Source organism: Eublepharis macularius, chromosome 12 (assembly GCF_028583425.1).
Source record: "Eublepharis macularius isolate TG4126 chromosome 12, MPM_Emac_v1.0, whole genome shotgun sequence".
NCBI lineage: Eukaryota > Metazoa > Chordata > Lepidosauria > Squamata > Eublepharidae > Eublepharis > Eublepharis macularius.
This window is the reverse complement of record NC_072801.1, coordinates 47,067,742-47,088,619: the sequence shown is the minus strand read 5'-3', so window position 1 is coordinate 47,088,619 and position 20,878 is coordinate 47,067,742. Positions and strand designations below refer to the sequence as shown.

General features: G+C 47.6%; 1 protein-coding gene across 1 annotated transcript; it reads right to left on the bottom strand.

Moving 5' to 3' along the window:
• Positions 1-5,412: 5,412 nt before the first annotated feature.
• Positions 5,413-15,049, bottom strand: RRAS (RAS related). Its single transcript, XM_054993536.1, has 6 exons — positions 14,733-15,049; positions 13,685-13,772; positions 11,382-11,484; positions 10,559-10,667; positions 10,055-10,173; positions 5,413-8,780 (listed from the first exon to the last, which is right to left on the bottom strand). Exons 1-6 carry the CDS (start codon positions 14,835-14,837, stop codon positions 8,693-8,695), a joined length of 612 nt encoding a protein of 203 aa, XP_054849511.1. The 5' UTR covers positions 14,838-15,049; the 3' UTR covers positions 5,413-8,692.
• Between the last annotated feature and the right edge of the window lie 5,829 nt (positions 15,050-20,878).

The following is a 20,878-nucleotide window of genomic DNA, read 5'->3' as shown; positions in this document are numbered from 1 at the left end:
AGGACATCATGATGAACATGGATGGCTTCAAAAGGGGACTAGACATATTCACGGAGGATTGGTCCATCACTGGCTTTGGAGGCTAAAATGAACTTGCTTCCACATGCAGCAGTAGTCAGTCTGAATACCATAGCCAGGAGGCTATGAGCCAAACTACACAAGATGAATTACACGAGGCTATGCGAGTGTCTATAATCATGTCTGCTCCTACCTGCCCACATCCATTTTACCCTGGGTGAACAAGTGTCCTGTAGTTCTAGTCCGTGCACATGTCAGGTAAATGGTGTAGTCGTGGTTGTGAGTGTCCATGGTCATAATCAGTGAGTCGTCATCGCAGAGTAGAGGTGGGCACGGACTGCATAACGGACCTAATTTCCCCACGAATTTACCTAGTTCGTCATTCGCGAACACGCGGGCCATGGGCGCGTGTTCTTTTCATGAAAGTGCCCAACTTTGGGGCGTTCTGTCTGTCTGTTGGCCCGTCATGCCAGGATTCCTGCCATCCCCACTCAAACAATGTCCTAGGCAATGGTGTGAAGCCACCTTCCCCATTTGGAACACACCAATCTCAACCCCGGAAACCTTGATTGGCAGCTCTGTCAGCCAAACAGAGAGCGCCTAGCGTTTCTGTATAAAAGACAAAGCACGCGAAGCCCCGCTTCATTTTGCTGGCGCTGGGATGCGAGTTAGCTTAGCAACTGCTTGCTGCGGGGAAGTTTTTCTTTTTGCGAGAGAGAGGCTTGTGCCTTAGGAAGGGCTTTGGGGCTTCAGTTGCAAGAGAGCTTACTCTATTCTCCATTCCTGTTTAATTTTTTTCGCCTTTCAATTCTGGTTTTCTTGAGAGCACTTTTTTTTAAAATCCTTTTACTGTACTATCGAGTTACTCTGATTTCTTTCCGCTTTCAAATCCTTGGGTTCTGGGGCTCAATTCCCCCCCTCCCCAAACTCTTCCTTATTTCTAGGTTGCCGGTGGGTTCTATTGTGCTCTGACCCCACCCACTCACAGACCCGCAGTGGGTGTAGGGCAGCTTTGAGCGCTGTCTGAGTTCTTTCCTTCTTTCCCCCACTTTCTTTCTTGGCTGCTGAGGTGCAAGGGGAGACTGCTATTGGGCTCTGTGAAACACCCACTCTTTGACGACTGGCAGCTCGCTTTGGGGGCTCTCTGCTTGACTTCTTTCAAAGCCTTTCTCTCCCTAAATAGTGGGTGACTTTGGGGGAGCTTTCCTGCCTGGCTTTTTGAGGTACAAGGGTGGGCTGCTACTGGCCTCTGTGAAACACCCACTCTGACGACTGGCAGCACGCTTTGGGGGCTCTCTGAGTTCTTTCAACACCTCTCTAGAGTGTCTTTTGTGGTGCATTCTTCCCTCTCTTCTGGGGTCCAGCTGGGTGCCACTTGGCTCTGCCCTACCCTGCTCCAAGCTTTTGGGGCTCTGTGCTTCATTTAAAATTCTTACTTGCTTGTAGAGATCTTTTCTCATAGCACCATGAGGGTTGGAAAGAGGAATAAGAGTGGCCGTGGTGGGAAGAATTGCAAAGGTTGTCCTGGGTGCCCATCGGTGCCCAGTACCAGTGGTACCAGGGACAGGGAAACCTCAGAGGCAGCACCTCGTTCTACAGATTCGCTTTTGGGGATCGAGGAGCAGGCAGGAGAGCTCTTAGCGTTGCCTGTGGAAGATCAGCTGCTAACACTCTCTATGGAGCGATCTCGGGGCACCAGAGGGTCCAGCAGAAACATCCAGCTCCTTCCCATCCCAACCTTCTGTGGCTTCCCCTGCCTGCACTCCACCCCCCCTGGCCCAGCCCCACACCTCAACCATTAAGGTTTTGTCCTCCTCCTGAGCCACAGATTCCTGGTTGCCGCTTTAATCCCACACTTTGGCGGCACTTCCGAACCCTCCCAAACGACCCATTTGGTGCGTTGCCAGGTCTGCAATGCCATGGTGCGTAGGGGTATGGACCCCAAACACCTGACATCCGGTGTCCTCTGCAGGCATCTGCAGAGACATCACCCGAGCCTGCTGTCTCAAGAAAAACCATCAAGCAGTGGTATCAAGAGGGCTGCTGAGCAGGGAGAAGGGCAAGTGGAATGGGAGTCCACCCCTAGTAAGAAGGCTCACACCCCTGAGAGTGCTGTGGGTGGTAGTGGAAATTCTAGGAAGGCTACCCTTCAGGAACTTGTTCCCTCAGGCTCGTCCCTGCCAAGCAAAAGATTCAGGGGGAAGGCTCAGGAGGTGGGAACTCGTGTACCGGCTGAGATGATAGCCCTGGATGGACTCTCTTTGTCTGTGTTGGAGGGTGTGGGCTTTCGCCGGGCACTGCATCATTTTGCACCCTGGTTCAAAATCTCCCTCCTTCCACCAAGGGCGGGTAAGGGTCAGTCAGAATAGGGGAGGGGAAGTTGTTTGTCTAAGTCTTTGGAAAAGTAATAATTGAGAAGTGTTACATGAGAACCTTTGGTGGGGAAAGTACTCAAGTGAAAATCTGTGGGGAAAACAAGGCCTTTCTGAATCGAACCGGTTCTCGAACCGGGCCGGTCCGTTTAAAAGTTCGTGGTCCGTGAAAGTCCACGGACCACAAACCGGCAGTCCGTGGCCGCCTCCCAGTCCGTGCCCATCTCTATTGTAGAGTGTTGATTTTGAGTGGCTTCCACTTCCCTCTTCCCTCTTTTTGCCCTTAGATCCAGCTTACACCCAAACTGTTTTCCTTTTAATATGGCATGTTTTAAATTCTCCCGTTTTCTAGTTGATGCCACCGCCTCCCTACTCCTCCTCCTCTTCATGCAGCATCTTCGGTCAGGATAAGGAGGAGGCTGGAATAAAGATCATGGCAACATAATTGAGCATTGGAGCAAAAGTTCAGAAACATGTCTGAAACATGAACCTGAAAAGAGTGGAGGGTACTTGTTCTCCAGTTTGGCTCGGCAATAAAGAGCAAATTGGGTAAAATTTGGCCATTATTTCCAATGGGAAATGTGATTCGGGACTTTCCGGGGGTGGGGAGGGAGCATTTTAGGACCAAATTTTACCGAATTTACCAAATTTGGTAAAATTTGGTGGGGACCAAATTCTAGCAAATTTGGTGGGGACCAAATTCTAGCAGTTCTCTAAAGACTCCCCAAGTTTCACAAAGATTGGACTTTGGGGGGCCCCTTTATGGGCCCCGAAGGAAGGTGCCCACAGTCACCTCCAATCGCCATTCTTCCCTATGGGGAAAACTAGGGAAGCTCTCTTGGGGGCTGGAGTGGCATTTTGCCAGCAAAATCCTCCAAATTTCCAGGAGACCTACTCACTGTCCTCTAAATACCCCCCATGTTTCAGGGAGATTGAACGCTGGGAAAGGCATGATCGATGGGTTTCCCCAGTTGCTGTCATTTTCTCTCCACAATAATAAAAAACGGGGTGGCTGACGCCACCTACTTTGGGGGCCTCTAAAATGACCTCCCCAAGGTCCAAAATCCACCAAATTTCCAGGAGACCTACTCCTCTAAAGACCACCCAAGTTTCAGGGAGATTGAACCTTGGGAAAGGCATAATCAATGGGTTTCCCCAGTTGCTGTCATTTTTTCTCCACAATAGTAAAAATGGGGTGGCAGATGGCACCTTCTTTGAGGGGGGGGGCTCAAATGGCTCCCCAAGGTCCAATCTCCATGAAACGGGGGGGGGGGGTCTTTAGAGGACAGTTAGCAGTAGGTCCCCTGAAAATTTTGTAGATTTTGCAAAATGCCACCCCCATCTCCCTGGATAACTCCCATAGTTTTCCCCATAGATGATAATGGAGATTGGAGGTGGCTGGGGACAAACAGGCAGGAGAGAGTTGATTCTGGCGGACAGCAAGAAATGCTGCCATGGGATTGCCCACCCCCCTTTGCATAGATGCCCCCTCTTCCTGGCGGGCTGAGGTGCAAAATCTCAGCAGAGGTGTGGAACCCATTTTCAGCCCCCCACCCTAGGAAACCCAGCGGGTCCCCCTCCCCAATATATCCAAATGAGTAAAAATGCCTCCCTCTCAGAAAAGCTGCAGAGGAAGGTTTGAGCATGCATGAAGGTGCAATAAGGGATACATCTCTCGTCTGGGAGGAATGGGGAAGAAACGTGCCAATCCAAGCGCAGGATCGAGTGCAGTGTGGCCACAGTGTGCAAGTGAACAGGAAAGCAACGAGTTAACTCATGTAAGTGCATTCCTGTGTCATACGTGTGTAATTCGTCTTCTGTAGTCTGGCTCTATGCCAATGGGACGAACTTGGCCTTTATGCTGTATTTGTTGGCCCTCTATGGCAGCTAGTTGGGCACTGTGAGAAACAAGGTACTAGACTAGATGGACCAATGGTCTAATCCAGCAGAGTACTTGTTATGCTCTTACGATGCAGGGAAACCAGGAGTCCTGGCTAACAGTGTCCAAGATCTTTCCCCTCAGTCAGGTCCGAAGTCCTGTCTCTCAGCCCCAAGGCCTTAATACTCTGACTCATCCTTTCTCAGCTGGATAAACCCAGGATCTCTGGCTTGGATTCCAAAACGAACTTGCATTTCAATCACCTGTTGTCCTAGGAACACCAGTCTTGATTCCAATGGCTTCCCGCCAAATCTCTAATACTTATCTTTGATGCTTTTGTTCACTGGATGGAACACAGATCATTGTAAATAGAGGGCAGCCTTTCCCTTGCTTGAGTTGTATTGACTTTTTGCAACCATATGGAAATTTTGTCAGGAGTTAGACTATTCAAAAGGAAGAAGAGATGGGATTCAAGGCCATCAGTTGAATATGTGAAAGGATGGACTTCCACAAAGTTTTAAAAAGGTCACTGCATCCAACTTGATTTTAAAACTCATGTTTTCTGTTCATTTCCTTATGTCACTTGCTTCCCACTCTGTTTCTGTGGAAACTTTGCAATTAGCTATTTGGTGCATAGAACATCTTGTGCATGTTCTGTTGATATGTCCATGTTTTACCTATGGTATCCAGTAAAATATGGCACTATCATGATGTGCAATTGGGAGAGCTGTTTCTCTTGGGAAGGAAGTAACTGGAATCTGGAAGAATCTTCCTTACAGCTTGCTTGGCCCAGCTGCTCACATCTGCTGCAGCTTTAAGTGGCAGTGGCTTAGCTTTACAGCTAAAGTGCCCCAGGGAGAGACTCTTAGGTATGAATTTAAATGTGGAGCTGGCCGAGGCAGAAGTCTGTCTCTGTCTCCTATGGGGCTCTGCAATCCCAGATTGCTTTGTTTAAACTAGGCTACTACCCAATGCAGAGCATTTACCTGTGGTGCAAAGCTGTTTTGCCCAGATAGCAGCCCAATTTGAATGAGAGTCACTGTGAGCGCATGGTGCATTTTCCTTGGCAGCAGCTCATCTATAATAACAGTAACAGTGTGTTTATATACCACCCTTCTAGACAGATGAGTGCCCAACTCAGAGTGGTGAACAAAGTCTTTTTATTATCTCCACAAAAACTGAGGAGCTGGGGCTGAGAGGAGTGGCTTACCCAAAGCCAGCTGCTTGAGCTCATGGGAGTTGAATCAGCAGAGTGCTGACTTGTAACCCAACCACTTAACAACTATGCTACAGCAGCTCAGATCAAGACATAGTGATGGAGCATCTGTGCTTGTAGGTTCAGAAGTAAGCAGCGGATTTTTCTAAGTAGTTTGAATAAAAAATATGTTCACTCTAGATCTTCCCCAAGTTTAGCTCTTTCAAGAGCTTCTTCATAACATCTTTCTGCTGCATGGTAAACATGCATTTCTTTTTCATTTGTTACAATGGTCCTTGTGCTTTCTTTCAGTGTGCACTTGTTAGATGAATGGAACATTTTGCCAAGTGCTCAAAAGTGTCATCTGTACCTGGCAAAATGTGATGCATCCTCTAGATCAGGGGTTGCCAACTTTTTAAAAATAAGGACTACTTTTAAATAATGAAAAATATCCCAACATTATCAAGATTTGTTATGTCCTAGAAACAAAACATGGACTAAGACGACCAGAAATGAAGTTTCTAGATAATCTGCAGAGAAAAATCCCAAGAAATAAAAAGCTTTTCTTGAAAACAGCATAGAACAGATCTTTTTCTGGGCCTTCTAGGGGACATCTGAGCTACTCTGCAACAGCTGTTGAGCTACATGTAGCTTCCAAGCTACCTGTTGGGAGGCCCCTGCCCTAGATGAAGTGCTTATTTAACTTTGGGAAAAATGCAAAGGTAAACAGCAGCACACATCCAGCCCCCTCTCCCTGGTCGGTTCAGTACAAAGGCGAATATTGTGCCAGGGCCATTAAAAAAGCACGTTAAAAAAATGAAATGGAGTATGTTTTGAAGCAAGGGCTCTATCCTGATTTGTGAACTAGTGTGATCAGTGCAGTGCTAAATTAGTGTTAGGGGTCGTATTTGAGCTGATGTTAGGTGCTCTATGAACCTATCTTGAGCAGCTATACGGGCCAATATATAATTTGCTGAGTCACTACTAAGAAGGGTTGCCAAATCCAGCTTGGGAAATTCCTGAAGATTTGGGGGTGGAGCCAGGGGAGGGGAGGGAGATAAGCAGGTATGTGATTCTATACAGTCTATCCTCTATAGCTGTCATTTCCTGTAGGAGAACTACTCTCTCTAGTCTGGCAACCAGTTGAGATTCAGGGAATGTTCCAGGTAATCCTATTACTGAGTTGCCGTATTTGAATTCATGTTGTAGATACCCTCTTGTCACATAGGAACACATCTGCAGTCGATCTCCCACCCGCCCTTGTAACACTATCAAATCCAGCAAGCATCAACCCCCTGCCCCACTAAGGATTCCTACCCCAATGATCACAAAGTGAACACATTCTCTGGGAATCCTCCCCTTTTATTCTGTTAAAATAGTTTTTGGCTATGTGACAAATTCACAGACCTATGACTACCCTTGCATTTCATGGCCTTTTGGCTGCATTATTTATAAAAAGTTCTTTGTACCTCTGTGTGTGTGTGTGTGTGTGTGTGTGTGTGTGCACGTGGTTTTATATATATATATATATATATATATAATATATATTTATATTCATATAACATATCGGCTGATTGCGAAGAACTTTATGCCACTGATCAAGTGGGTAATGTCCATGAAAGCTAAATTGGTTAAATCTTTAAAGTACCACAAGTCTTTTTTTTGGATAAGTGATAACTCTTTGGCATGTACAAGCTGGAATGCTCTGCAAGTTTATACAGCATGCAGGGGGTGGGGGGGATGGACAGAAATCTGATTCATACACACTTCTCTCAGCTGCTGAAAAATATAGTTTGCATTTGACCAGGATTAAATACATCATTTTGCTTCATGGTGAGGTAAGAAGTGAGTAGAAGAACGGTATTTTCTTGGGTTGGTTGGGACTTCATAGCTGGTTGAGCCTTAAGGAGGTTTTGGGATTCAATTGTTAAGAGCTTCAATAAGGTTTACTCAATAAAATTGCTGGTAAGACTCGGTATTGAAACATAATTGGAGTTGAGAGGGCCATTGCCATGAAAAAATTCACTTGCCATGGAGGGGTGTCTAAGAAAACTGATAGACTGTAAACAGCCTGCGTAGCAATGATAGCAAAATATGTTGCAGAAGGTAAACAAAAAACTGGAAGTGTGTTTAAAGATTCAAGGCAAATCTTTCCATTCTTGGGAAGGGCCGAACAACTTGCATCTTCAGTCTACTGTAACTGGCATTGCAGTTTTGTTTCTAATAATTAAAAACTATGTTAAAAAGTTCACTGCATCAGGTCAGGGCTGGTTCTCAGCAGCTGAGAGTAGGGGCTGTTTTTAACTCCATCTGTCCCTGATTTAGGGGTGGTGGGGGAAGGAAGGCAATCCTTTGATTTTAACTATTTTCTTCTTACATCTCCAAGAGAAACAAGGGGCTTGTTTTTCAGTCCATTTATCTGCTATGATGCAACCACACTTAATTAGTTTGCAGGAGGTGGGCATGCTCCACACTCTCCACAAAAAGGGTGTGTAATTCCAGCTCCTCCCTTTTTCCCAAAAAAGGAGGTAACACCAGCTGTGGGAAGGAGTTGTAACTTTGTACCAGCTACTGTTTCCCTCTCTGAATAGCGGAAAACAGTTGGGCATATATCTTGTTGACAAATGCGTTTGATTACACCTCTTCCCCGCTCCCAGTCATACAAAGCATTTTTCAATATGTGTGTGTAGCTGTACGCACAAGATCACTGAATCTTGCTGTTTGACTTCTTGCTACAGTTGCCCACTCCCTGACACACAGGATAACCAACTGTCCTATACTTGCTCATCTCTGCCGAATTTACACCCAGCAGCCCACATTTCTGAAAATGATCCTGCTTTCTATCCCTCAGCAGGGAGGGGAGACTTCTTCCAAAGAATTGGGGCAGTATTTAGCAGCTGAAGGTGACGAGGTAGGATATGCTGGTTTGCATTCCCCCTTCCTGCACCTTCCTTTAAGCACACACAACCTCTTTCCTTGGTAGTTTACAGGGTCATTGAAGGGGAGTTAAGACAAAGATCTGTCCCCTGCCCCATTCTGGCTTGCAGAGTTCTCTGCAATACTAGAGAAACAAAGTATTTTAGAAACAACCGCGGAACACACACGGACAGCCCTTGTTGCAGTGGGGGGTGGGCAGGCTGGTTGAGCAAGGGAAAAATGCTGGTTCGAGATAACCAGGACAGCTGTTCATTCCCTTCCAGAATGTGTGGCTTGGAGTGGGACGGTGGTCTACAGAATAGAACAAGGACAGCCTTTGGTTTCTTTCTTCTTCGGGCTGACAGCTGGGGCGGGGGGAGACTCAAGTTCATGAAACCTCCTGGAGGGGAGAAAAAAAGAAAATGTGGGAAAGGGGAACAGAGGAAGAGGAGAACACAATATATTGCTTATTGTGTTACCTGTTCTATCACTGGAAAAGACAATAAAGGCAGGAGAAGTGGAAAGCAGTAGGAAAAGAGGAAGACCTAACATAGATGGATTGACTCGATAAAGGAAGTCAAAGCTTTTTGTTTACAAGACCGGAAGAAGGCTGTCAATGACAGGGTGTTGCGGCGGCCATTAATTTATAGGCTTGCCCTAAGTTGGAAGTGACTTGACAGCATATAACACACACAAATAACCTGATCAAAATGACCACCACCCTCCTCTAAATGACTAGACAAATTCATGGATGCTAGGTTGCAGAGCATCTGTTGGTCAAGAATATCCCTGCCAGATGCACCTACCAGGAGAAATGACAACAGAGGAAGGACATTTCACCTTCAGGTCCTCATTGCGAGCTCCTGGAGCCATTTCACCAGGTTCTTGATGACAAGAAAGCTATCTGAAGAAGGTGACTCTTTCCCTCTATATGATCTACCTCCCTAGGAGGAAATAATGCTACCACCTCAGGCTAGAAGGATTTGAGTCCAGTGGTTCCTTAAGAGACCAACAAGATTTTCCGGGTCTAAGCTTTCGAAAGTCAGACTTCCCTCCTTCAGACAACCTCAGGATGTGGTCTAGGAAACCACTGGGGTAAAAAAAAAGGGGAAATGAGCACTGAAGTGTCATGCGAGTTGCTAATGTGTCCAGTTTTCATGACAGGTGGCTAAAGAAAGCAAACAAGCTGTGGCTTAGTGGTAGAGCATCTGCTTTGGATGCCAAAGATCCCTGGCTCGATCCCTCATATCTCCAGTTAAAGGAACTCTGGTAACAGGTACTGCAAGTCCTTTCTCTGCCTGAGACCCCAGAAAGCCTCTGACATGAACCAATGTTCTGACTTGGTATACAGTAGCTTCATATGTACTTCTAACCTGCACCCTGATGCTTCATGGCCTGCAAAATACACCAACCCTGGTTTTGATAGTCCAAGGGAGGCAGGAAAATCTGAAGGTTTACCCAGCAGCTGACTGGTTACCAATCATGGCTGATGAGCCATAATTGGCTGAAAGGAGAGGCAGGTCACAGAAACTGCGTGCCTGAAACAGAGGTGGTTATCTTTCCCAGTTTGTACAGGGGAAGACATAATCAGAAACTTCTCTCACTATTGAAAGGGGTTGGCAAAGGAAGTGGTTTCCCTCAAACGCAAGCTGAACACAATTCCTGCCTTCTTACCTGATGGCCCGAACCAGCTCGTAGAATGATTCATCCACGTTGAGGCGGATTTTGGCAGAGGCTTCCATGTATGGGATTCGATTCTCCCGGGCAAAGCTGACGGCCTCCTCTTTGGGCACCTGCCAGCATATTTATGTTTTATTGGGAGTACTTAAATGTGAAGTACTCATGACACATTCAGGCCTCAAATTGGAACTTGGAAAAAAATTGCAAAAAAAAAATGCCCAGCAAAAGTAATGACAGTAAAGGGACAGGGCATTTTTTTCAGGCCTGCTGGAAACTATAGCTGATAGTGACTCACCCAGTACACTTGAATGGTAGAGTACGGATTTGAACCTGAATCTCTCAGATCCATCATCAGCTTTTGCTAATTGCTTGGACAGTAGGAGGGGATCTAGGTGAAGCAGACCACTGCAAAGTAGCTATGCCAATTAAATCTATCCTAATCTAATTCACAATAACAGCATATGATGTACACACAGTCAAACCCCACAATCCCCTCACCTGCCGATAGGGATCCAGGTCTGCCTTATTGCCCACAAGGATCATGGGAAATTCATCCCGATCTTTCACCCGAAGTATCTGCGTATGGAACTTGCTGATCTCATTGAAACTAGGATTGAGAAAGAGAGGAGACAGATGGACACCCTTCCCACAACCAGACACATCCTGTGAAAACACTCTTATAGACTTGGTTAAGGACTAAAGGACAACAGATCCAGAGGAGTTCGCCATGTTATTCAGTAGTAGCAAAAACAGAAAAGAGTCCAGTAACACCTGCCTCAGTTTTTCCCATGTATAAAATAGAAATGAGAATGACATACTTCACTCCTATGAAAAGTAACAGTGTATCAACTCTATCAGCCATCTATGCCATCTTACACAGTTATTTGCTTTCAAAATCAAACTGAATCTTTAAAGCACATTTAAAGTACAATGCCTTCCTTAGCCTGTAAGGGTCATGCTTAGCATCCGGACAAAATTAGCAATAAAAAAGTGTTTTTCCCATTCAGATCACAACAGCAAATATCGTTATTAGACATGGTGTGGTGCTGTGCCAGACACTAAGCTGTAAACAGGACTTGCTAACATAGCAAGGTGTCAAATAATGTAACAGAGCTAACTGCAAATTAAACAATCATTGTTCACCAGGAATTCCCTCAGGACAGTTTCAAGTATTCACAGAATGTCTGATTTTTGAATATGAAAAAGAACAAGAAGCAAAACCAGAAGCTACTGAAAGTTATTCACATCCTCTGCTTAAGATTCCTTTTCTTGCTCACTGGTATGGGATTCTCAAGTGTGAATGCCATGGCTTCAGTCTTACCTGCCACGATCATTGATGGCATAGATGAGAAGAAAGCCTTCCCCTGTGCGCATATATTGTTCTCGCATGGCCCCAAATTCTTCCTGTCCTGCAGTATCCAGAACTGACAAGACAAACAGAGAATTGGACAGGACATAAGGTGCTTTAGAAGTCAACACATGGTTATGGTGAAGTGACATTGTGCAGTGGCTAAAAGTGTGAACTGGCAAGGCCTTTAGCAACAAACTCATCTGAGTTTGCCTTCATTCTCAAACTATGGGCTGGAACCCAAAAGTGAACCTAACACAATTGTGGGTGACTTGTGAGGCCGGAAAAGAGGAAGAAGAACCAGGGAAGCCAGGAGATGAAGTTGTGGGAGGCTCAATGGCAAATTTGGGTTTCAGAACACAAGCCCCACTGGATTAGCCCAGTGGTTCCTCTAGTCCAGTATTCTGTTTCACACAGCAGAGATTCAGCTGCCCCAGGGGTCTACCTCTACATAATGTGCAAACTGACATGGAATACAGCCTGTTGCTCAGTCATGTCATATATTTAGAAAAATGAAACATAAAATAGAAATAAAATGCGTCCAGTATTTTTAAAAGAAATGTATAAAGTTATTCATGGGTTGGAGCAAGTATATACAGGGAGCTCTATCTCTTCCTCCCATAATACTAGAACTCAGGGACACCCAATGAAGTTTATGGGCAATAGATCCTGGACAGGAAAAAGGAAGTACTTCCTTTACCTGACCAGTAACTCAATTGTGGGATTCACTGCCAGTGGACGCAGTGATGGCCACTATCACAGATGGCTTTTAAAGGGAGTTAGACAAATTCATGGAGGAGAGGTCTGTCAATGGCCACTAGCCATGGAAACAAAGGGAGCTTCCATAGTCAGCGGCAGCATACCTCTGAAACCCAATGCTAGGAGGCAACATCGGGAGCAGGCCTTGGTCTCTATGCCTGGTTTGTTGCCTCTCCAGAGCAACTAGTTGGCCACTATGTGAAGCAGGGTGCTGGGCTGGATAGACCCGATGGTCTGATCCAGCAGGGCTTTTCCTATGTTCTTATGCAGGTACATCTCAAAAAGCACAGTAAGTTTAGAAATAGATCTCATGTTAAAACGTTTAAGAACCACTACCTTAGTCAAACCTCAGTCTCTTGAACTCTGCCCCTTACTGGCAATAATACTGAACTACCTTACAGGTTTGTTGTAAGGAAGGCTGAGATCATTTGTGTACATTTATTTATATATTTCCAGCGCTTTACAGTCTGCCTTTCTCAAAACAGACATAAGGCATACAGTACACTGAACATTCAAAGTCTGTAAATACTCTTATGTCTGCCTGTAAGTTTGCTAACATAACCAGTTCCCTGGCAATGGCCATCCAATCCTTAGCCACTTGTAGTTACTTTCCTTTAACGTTTCCACCCAAAATTCTATCAATTGCCTTTTCTAGGAATTCCCACAACCAACCATTCCGCCTTGAATCTCCACCCCCCATTTTACATTCCATCCTTTCAGATCATCCTATTTGCTTGTTCTCCACTGAGATCCCCTGTCCTGGTCCAGCTGCTCAAGCAGTCTCCTTCCCCTTCCTAATTGTGTTTGCTCTTCCCGAACTGCTTCCCAAAACACAAACCTCCCGTGTTCACCTCCAAAAGGCGAGACATACTGATGGGGAGGGTAGAGTTAAAACATTTAGTGACACCTAGGCAGAATTTCACCCTTGTAATTGCACTGACTTTGATGGACTTCGAAGGGTGTAACTTGGTTCAGGATGGCACTGTTAGTCAATCAATTGATCAATTTTGATTAGTTGCAAAGGATGCAACAATTAATTAGACAGCAGCTTTTTTTAAAAAAAATGTAAATTATTTAGAATGCAAGCACATATAAAAACTGCCATGGCAAATGCCCATCATATAAAAGAGGCTTTCCTGCCCTCCTGTGTGAACATGTAGAGAGAAGGCCTCTTCTATGATGATGCCTTTTGAAATCAAATTCTCTTTAGAGCAATTTTTTTTCCTTACAGGCAAATGCATGCAGACTTAATCAAGGGATAGATTATACAGACTAACATTCATAGGATTAGCCAATGAATTCCTCACTTGGCTGATAACCTTTGTAACTGCACTTCCTCCCACCACATTTGGAATCATGACACAACATACATCCCTGAAGGGTGGGTCAGCATGCGCTGTGATCCCGTTTGCCAAGCTCTTACTCGTCCTGACACATGCGTGTGCGCCACCTCCACTATACCTGAAACAATTTTCTGTAGAAAGAGGCACATTGCTCCCTCCCATCCCAATACTCACTATCCAGCCGAGTCTGGGTGCCATCGATGCTGCAGATTTTTGTGTATGAATCCTCAATTGTGGGGTCGTAGTCAGAGACAAAGTACGACTGAAAAGAGGGGGGTAGGAGAGAGGAGGTTGAGGAAAGAAGCAAGCCCTCCTATTCTCAGTGCTAGAACCCAGACCCAGCTCCTGACAGCCAAAGCAACACAGCCCCCAATCTTTTGGCTCCTAAGAAGAACATGTCTGGCTGAATCTGACCAAAGGTCTATCTAGACCAGCAGCCCAATATACTGTTTCCAAGAGTGGACAGCTGCCCCCACCATAGAAATGATGAGACACCCCCACCATGGTCCCCCTCCCTTCTTTCCTCCAATCCACTCCTGTCCTTCTGTGCTTAGGCTTCATCTGTGCCCCAACAGATCCTGGCACCATCTTGAGAGAAGTGATTGGGGTTTCACAGAATCGGATTGGAACGGCAAGCCCAACCATATTATTTCATTGGGGGTGTGAGGAGTCCTGATGAAATGCAACCCAAGCCCACTCTTTCTCTCTCTGTGTCTATATGGGGGAAGTGACAGGATGGGACTAAGACAGAGTCTGTTCCCCAAAGCAGAGTTCCCGACCTCTATGTGGGGCCTGGAGTTCTCCTGGAATTACAACTGATCTCTAGACTACAGAGATCAGTTCCACAGGGGGAAATGGCAGCCTGTATTGTACAGATTCTTGGTGAAACCCGTCACCAAACGTCCCCTTCTATAGGCACAGCCCCCAAATCTCCAGGAAATTTCCAGGCCAGAGTTGGCAACCCTACCCAAAAGTTGTTCGAGAAAGGCTGCGATCTTGTGCGCGCTTCTTGGGGAACGTCCCAAATAAAACCAGCGGAAGTTCACTTCCACTTTCGAAAACTTGCATCCCTCTGCCCGGGATCGCGCCGACGATTTCGGTTTTTCACGCGCCCCCTGCCCTGTCACCAGAGCCCGGACTCCAGCTGGGACCCCCTCCCCGGCCTCCGCCCCACCCTTCAGGAATCCGCCCTGCCGGCCCTCCCCTTCCCGCCGGGCTCTACCTGGATGAACTGTATAGTCAGGGCACTTTTCCCCACGCCGCCTCCCCCGACCACCACCAACTTAAACTTCTCCGCGGGCGCCGCGCCTTCGCTGGGATTCATCATGGTCGGGACGGCGAGTAGGCCGAGGAAGTCAGAAGCCCCCAAGCGCCCTCACCGCTGCCATCGCCGCCCGCCTCCCCCCAAAATATGGCCGAGATCCGGGGTGGGCCCTCGGAATGCGACTCGGCGCAAAGAGCCGGGAACAGGCGAAACGCTGCGCTCCCCGGCCGCTCTCCGCTTCCCTATTTGGCCAGCGGGAGCCGCTGCGGGGCGGGTCCCACGTCCGGAACAGGCTCGCTCTCCTTGGGCCCCATACTCCGCCCCCGGCCCGGGGTGGGCCGCCCAGTCACCAGCGGCGGAGGGAGGCAGCAGCAAGTCGAGGCTTGGCCGGGCCGCCGCGCTCCTGTTGCGTTCCAAAGGGCGCAAGGCAGGCGGGTCGGGGCAGCTGCCACATGCCCGGGATGAACAAGAGCACGTCGGAAAGTTAATATAGCCCGCAGAAAAGGAAAACGCCAGGAAGGGCGAGGCTGCAGGGAAACCTGGGCGACGCGAGCAGCAGCTAGATCTGATGTTTTCGAAGGGGCTCCCGCGAGGGAGTTTGTTTTGACACGTGGATTGAGAGTTCGCGTGGATTCTGCGTTTGAACGGAATGGGGTAGAGAGGTGCTGAGGTCCCGGCCTTCTGGGATGAGTAGGGGCCCAGGGTGGACGTCGGGAAGCGGGTAAACAGCCGGATTTTAAGCGTGTGTACTACAGAGTTCGAGGCTACATTCCATAAAAGCGTTTCGAATTGCAGGTATAGTTTAAGAGAGGTGTCATTCCACAGGGGGTAGATCCCAGCTGGTCTACGGAGTCTCGCACCGGCTTAAAGAGTTAAGAGTTTAGGCAAATCCGCTCTCCTAGGCTAGAGTCCGCTTTGTAAATTACTACTACGCATTCATCCTGATGGCCCGGGCTAGCCCGATCCCGTCAGATCTCGGAAGCCAAGTAGAGTTGGCGCTGGTTTGTACTCGGATGGGAGACCACCAAGGGAGACCAGGGTTGCTGTGCAGAGACGAGCAATGGCAAGCCACCTCTGTTCGTCTCTCGCCTTGAAAACCTCAGCAGGGGTCTCCATGACTTGAGGGCACTTCACACAGGCACATGCATTCCTCCTACATAAATTGCCTGCCTAATGACGACTGGTCCGCCAGGATCCACTCGAGCCCACTTCTTTAGATGCAAAAGAAGTGGATTCTCACGACGCAGACTATCCCAGTATCTTAATGCACAATCCGCCACATAAAATGTTTGCACGCAGCAAGAAACCGCGCGTTGCATCTGAAGAAGTGGGCTCGAACGGTCAGAGAAACCGTCTGCTGGAGTGAACAGCTGTTCGCCTCGCAGGGGCCGTAAGACTCGTGTTTAAAACGTGGGTGAGAGCGCGCGGGCGGATTCTTCTTCTCGACGACGTGGAGAGGCTGAAGGGGGCCCGACCGCCTTCTGAGGGCTAGGAGGAGCGCTAGGACCCAGCGCAGGCTGAGGGTGGCGGGGCCCATGAGCTCACCACCAGCACATTCCTTTCATGTGTGGGAAGCGGAGGCACCCGGCCGCGGCTGCTCCTCCGCCCTGGGCTCCTCCCTTCGGCGGCTGCTGGGGCTGGGCTGGGCTGGGCTGCCGCGCCACGCCGAGGGGAGAGCCGATGGAATGCGCGAGAATCGCCCAACTGGACGTTCTGCAGATGTGGCTCATCGCTGAAACAAGCAACCGTGCAAAAGGGCGAGGTGACCGGCCTGCCCAGCGATATTTCAGGAGCAAGCGATGGGGCAACTGGGAAAAGAATGCCAAAAGAAGGCACCCGAGGCAGGCGTTGTTAAGGGAAAGTGGGAGGCCCAGAACTTAAAATGCTCAGAGAGGAGTTCAGCGGGCAGCAATCCAACGCACATTTGTCTGGGAGTAAGCCTTAATCAATGCCTACTCCAACCTGGGAAATTCCTGGAAACTTGAGGCTCAGTCTGGGGTGGGTGGAGTTTGGGGAGGGAGCTGAGTGGGGATGTGATCGCTAAGGTGCCCCATAGATTCACACTCCAAACCTGCCCTTTCCTCCAGGTGAAGTATCTCTGAATTCCAGAGGTCAATCGGAGATTAGTAATGGCAACACCAATTCAATGATGGCATTTACTGCTACGCATTACTTATTTTAATATTTATACCCTGCTTTTCTTCCCAATGGTCATAGGGTTGCCAGCTCCAGGTCGGGGAAATTCTTGGAGATGTCGGGTTGGGCGGGCAGGCGGGCGAGCCTGGAGAAGGTGGGGATGGACAGATCTCAGCAAGGTATGGAGTCTCCCATCTGAAACAGTTGCTTTCTCCAGGGGAGATCATTTGTAATTCTGAGAGCTCTCCAACCGCCACCTGAAGGCTGGCAACCCCACCAGTGAGATGAGTAGCTTACAACATTGTTCTCCTCTTTTTATTTATTGCCAGTGTAGTGTAATGGTTAGAGTGTTGGACTAAGACCTAGGTGACCCAGGTTTGAATCCCCACAGCCATGGAGGCTTTCTGGGTGACCTTGAACCAATCACCCCTCTCAGCATAACCTACCTTGTGGGGTGGTTGTTGCAAGGATAAAATGGAAGAGGAGAATGATGTACACCATTCTGGATTCCCATTGGGGACAAAGAGATGATATAAATGAAGTAAATAGATAATGACAAACAGTGTTCAAGCTTTTGTGGTGGGATGATTTAGAGTTCTGAAGAATTCAAACGCTTGCACAATGTTTGATCATAATTACATGGCTTTTGTGGAAGGGATTTGGATTTGGGCTCCAGTCTGGACCAAAATTCTTGGGAGAAAGGTAATAGGGCAGTTGTTATTCTCTCTACCCCCACACACCCAGTGGAGAGACATGTGTCCTAGCATCTTCTAAATAGTTTGCATTTTTTTGTGTTTCAAAAGCAGATTGAGACACAGCCTGGGAGCAAGTAGTTTAATGTTCCCTGTGGTGCTGACAGTAAAGGTTACTTAGCTCTACTGCGCTACAGTGCTCACAATTTCATTTATGTACTTCATTTATACCCTACCTTTCTCCCTAGTGGAGACCTAAAGTGGCTTAAATCTCCATTTTACAACAACCCTATGAGGTAGATTAGGCTGATAGTGTGTGACTGACCTAGTCACCCAGCTAGGTTCCATGGCAGAATGGGAATTCAAGCCCGGGTCTCCCTGATCCCAGTCTGACTCACTAACCACTACACCACCCTGGCTGTATACAAAGCGCTCATTTATCCCTCCCTCCCTCCCTGCAACTGTCTGAGGACTCATCACCAACTTCCTGGCTGAACCCAGCTAGCAGCACTGCCCTCAGAGGCAATGGGTGAGCTGATGCTAGTCGTCGCCGTCGTCCAAGTCCAAACTGAGCATCCCCTGTGGCAATTCAGGCACTGCTGGGGCTTGGGTCTGCTTGCTCCTGGCCACCAGCAGCCTACTGGGATGTTGAAAGGCTGAGCCACCCCTGATGAATCCACATGTATCTTGGGTCACCTCTGTGACTTACAGCTCTGTTCTGAGGTGTGACCCTCATGCCCATTGATGTGATTCCTGATTCCAACTTAGTCCTCCTTCCACCCCACTGCAGTAGGAGGTGCTCCAGAAAAGCCCTGGAATCATCACATTGTTGCCTGCAGGGAGCGCCCAGTTCACAGGAGTGCTAAGTCCCCATTTTGTATGCTTCAGCCGCAGAGGTGTGTTTTGGAACCATCATGGAGAACAATTGTGTTTTCTTCATTTAAACCCAAAGAACCACCATTCTCTTGGTTCTTACATCCAAACTACGGCAGTACACAAGCAAATAATGTCATATTGAGTGGGGAGCTGAGATTTATAAAGCGATGCTAAGTAAAAGAATGCGGTGGGCGTCTAGCCAGTAAGTGCCTGTTGTCCTCTGAGAAATGCTGGCGATAAAGGGTGCACCCCATTCCAATGCAGTGCTATCGCCACAGCAGTGTCATCACACACTTTTTAGCTCTTGGCTTGGCAATGGCAACAGCTGGTTCTGGAAAGCCATTGCAGATTCCCTCCTCTAGGGCAGTATCTTAAGCCCCACTGCTGACTGCTGTGCATCCACACCAGGAATGAGGAAAGGCATCACCAACGTTTGAAATGCAGCATTTGCCCTTAAGCTTTGTTGCAAGACTTCCCTGCCTATCTGGAGCAGAATATAGGGTTGCCATCCCTCACTGGGACCTGGAGTTCTCTTGCAATTGCGCACACACGTCACGCACACCAGCCACCCACCCACCCCTGCTGAAAAGATTTGTTTTATTTAGTGCATCTTCAAAATATATACGTGTTGTGATCCACTTGAGGGAGCGAGATAAAAATTCAGAGTTCCCCCGCACGATGGTGACGCCATCAAGGAGTGACGGTTTCCTCCGATGACGATTGCAAGGCGAGATGACCTTTTCCTGATCTCTATAGAGACGACATTGCTGCTGGGGAGGGGCTGGATGGGTCAGCTTTGAAAGACTCCGACTCATACAAAAACTACATTTCCCATAATGCTCAAGAGGCAAAACTCGCTGCAGGGCCCTGTGGGATAGGAGAGGTGTACGCGGCTTGGATCTTGTTTAGGGGCATGCATCGCGTTGACAGTAGATCGTCGAATGTTACAATTTGCCTTGCACGTATTTGCGAGAAAGAGAGGCGTCTACACTTGCCTACATATGCAGGGCAAGAGTAGAAAGAAAGTGATTAAAATTCTGTCTCTCATGGCACTTTAAAAACAAGCATATTTTATTCTAGCATAACAGGGTTAGTGTTTTCAGTCACCTTTTAACTCTTTCCTGAAGAACCATGGCCTCAGTGCATATTTCTCTTCCTCTTGCATTCCGTGCTAACAACAATCCTGCAACCTTTTTATTTTACTTCATATATACCCCACCTTTCTCCACAATGGGATGCAAAGCCGCTTACACCCACCCCCCTCTCCTCCATACAACCCTGTGAGGTAGGTTAGGCAGATGACTGGCCCAAGGGCATCCAGTGAGCTTCCATGGCAGAGTGGGGATTCGAACCTGGATCTCCTAGATCCTAGTTTGACACTAACCGCTAGATCACACTGGCTCTGTAGGCTAGGCTGAGAGAGAACGACTGGCTTAATTCACCCATGTCTCCCTTGTCATACAACTGCTATAGTTTTCTCCTCCATTCTCATAACAACACTCTGAGGTAGGTTAGACTAAGAAAAAGCACTGGCCTAAGGACGTCCAGCTGAGTGAGGATTTGAACCCGTGCACCCATCCTCTGTTGCAGCTCAACAGCAACCACTGTGCTAGCATGCCTTAGAGAAAAGTTCTTTTTGCTCCTTGGATGGGCATGCTTCTTCATTGTCTGGAACAATGGTTACGAACCTCCAGGTGGAGCTTGGAGTTCTTTAATTACAACTGATCCCTAGACTACAGATATCAAGATGCCCTGGAGGAAAGGACAGTTTGGGAGGGTGGACTGTATAGCATCACATTTCTACTGAGCTCCTTCCCCTCTCCACACCCCACCTTCCCCAGGCCTGTCCTGAAAATCTCCAGGAGTTTTCCAAGCCCTAGTTTTACAACCCTATTTGGAACAGAATTCTGGAGTTCTCAAAATGAAAGAAAAAGTGAGTTGGGCTGTTGGTTAGGAAGGAGTCACAGAAGTTAAAAGCATATGAAGTATCAATTTAATTTTCTCTGTTTATAGAGAAGCCCTGTGACCAGGGCTGTTTTTCAGTGGGAACGCGGTGGAACGGAGTTCCGGAACCTCTTGAAAATGATCACATAGTTGGTGGCCCTGCCCCCTGATCTCCAGACAGAGGGGAGTTTAGATCACCCTCTGCACTGCTCATGCCAAGAGTTGCCCTCTGTGCAGGCAACCCACTGAGTTCCACCACCTCTTTTCCTAGAAAAAAAGCCCTGCCTGTGATGTTTCAGATTTAGCTTCAGCTTCAACTGGAGAGCCTTCCTAACAGGCAGTCATTCAACAGGTTCAGCAACTTCCACAACTGTATCTGCATTGTACTTGTTAAATCTTTCCATGTCTCAATAACTTTAAACGCATAGCAGTTTCCCCATTTAATTTTAAAAAAAT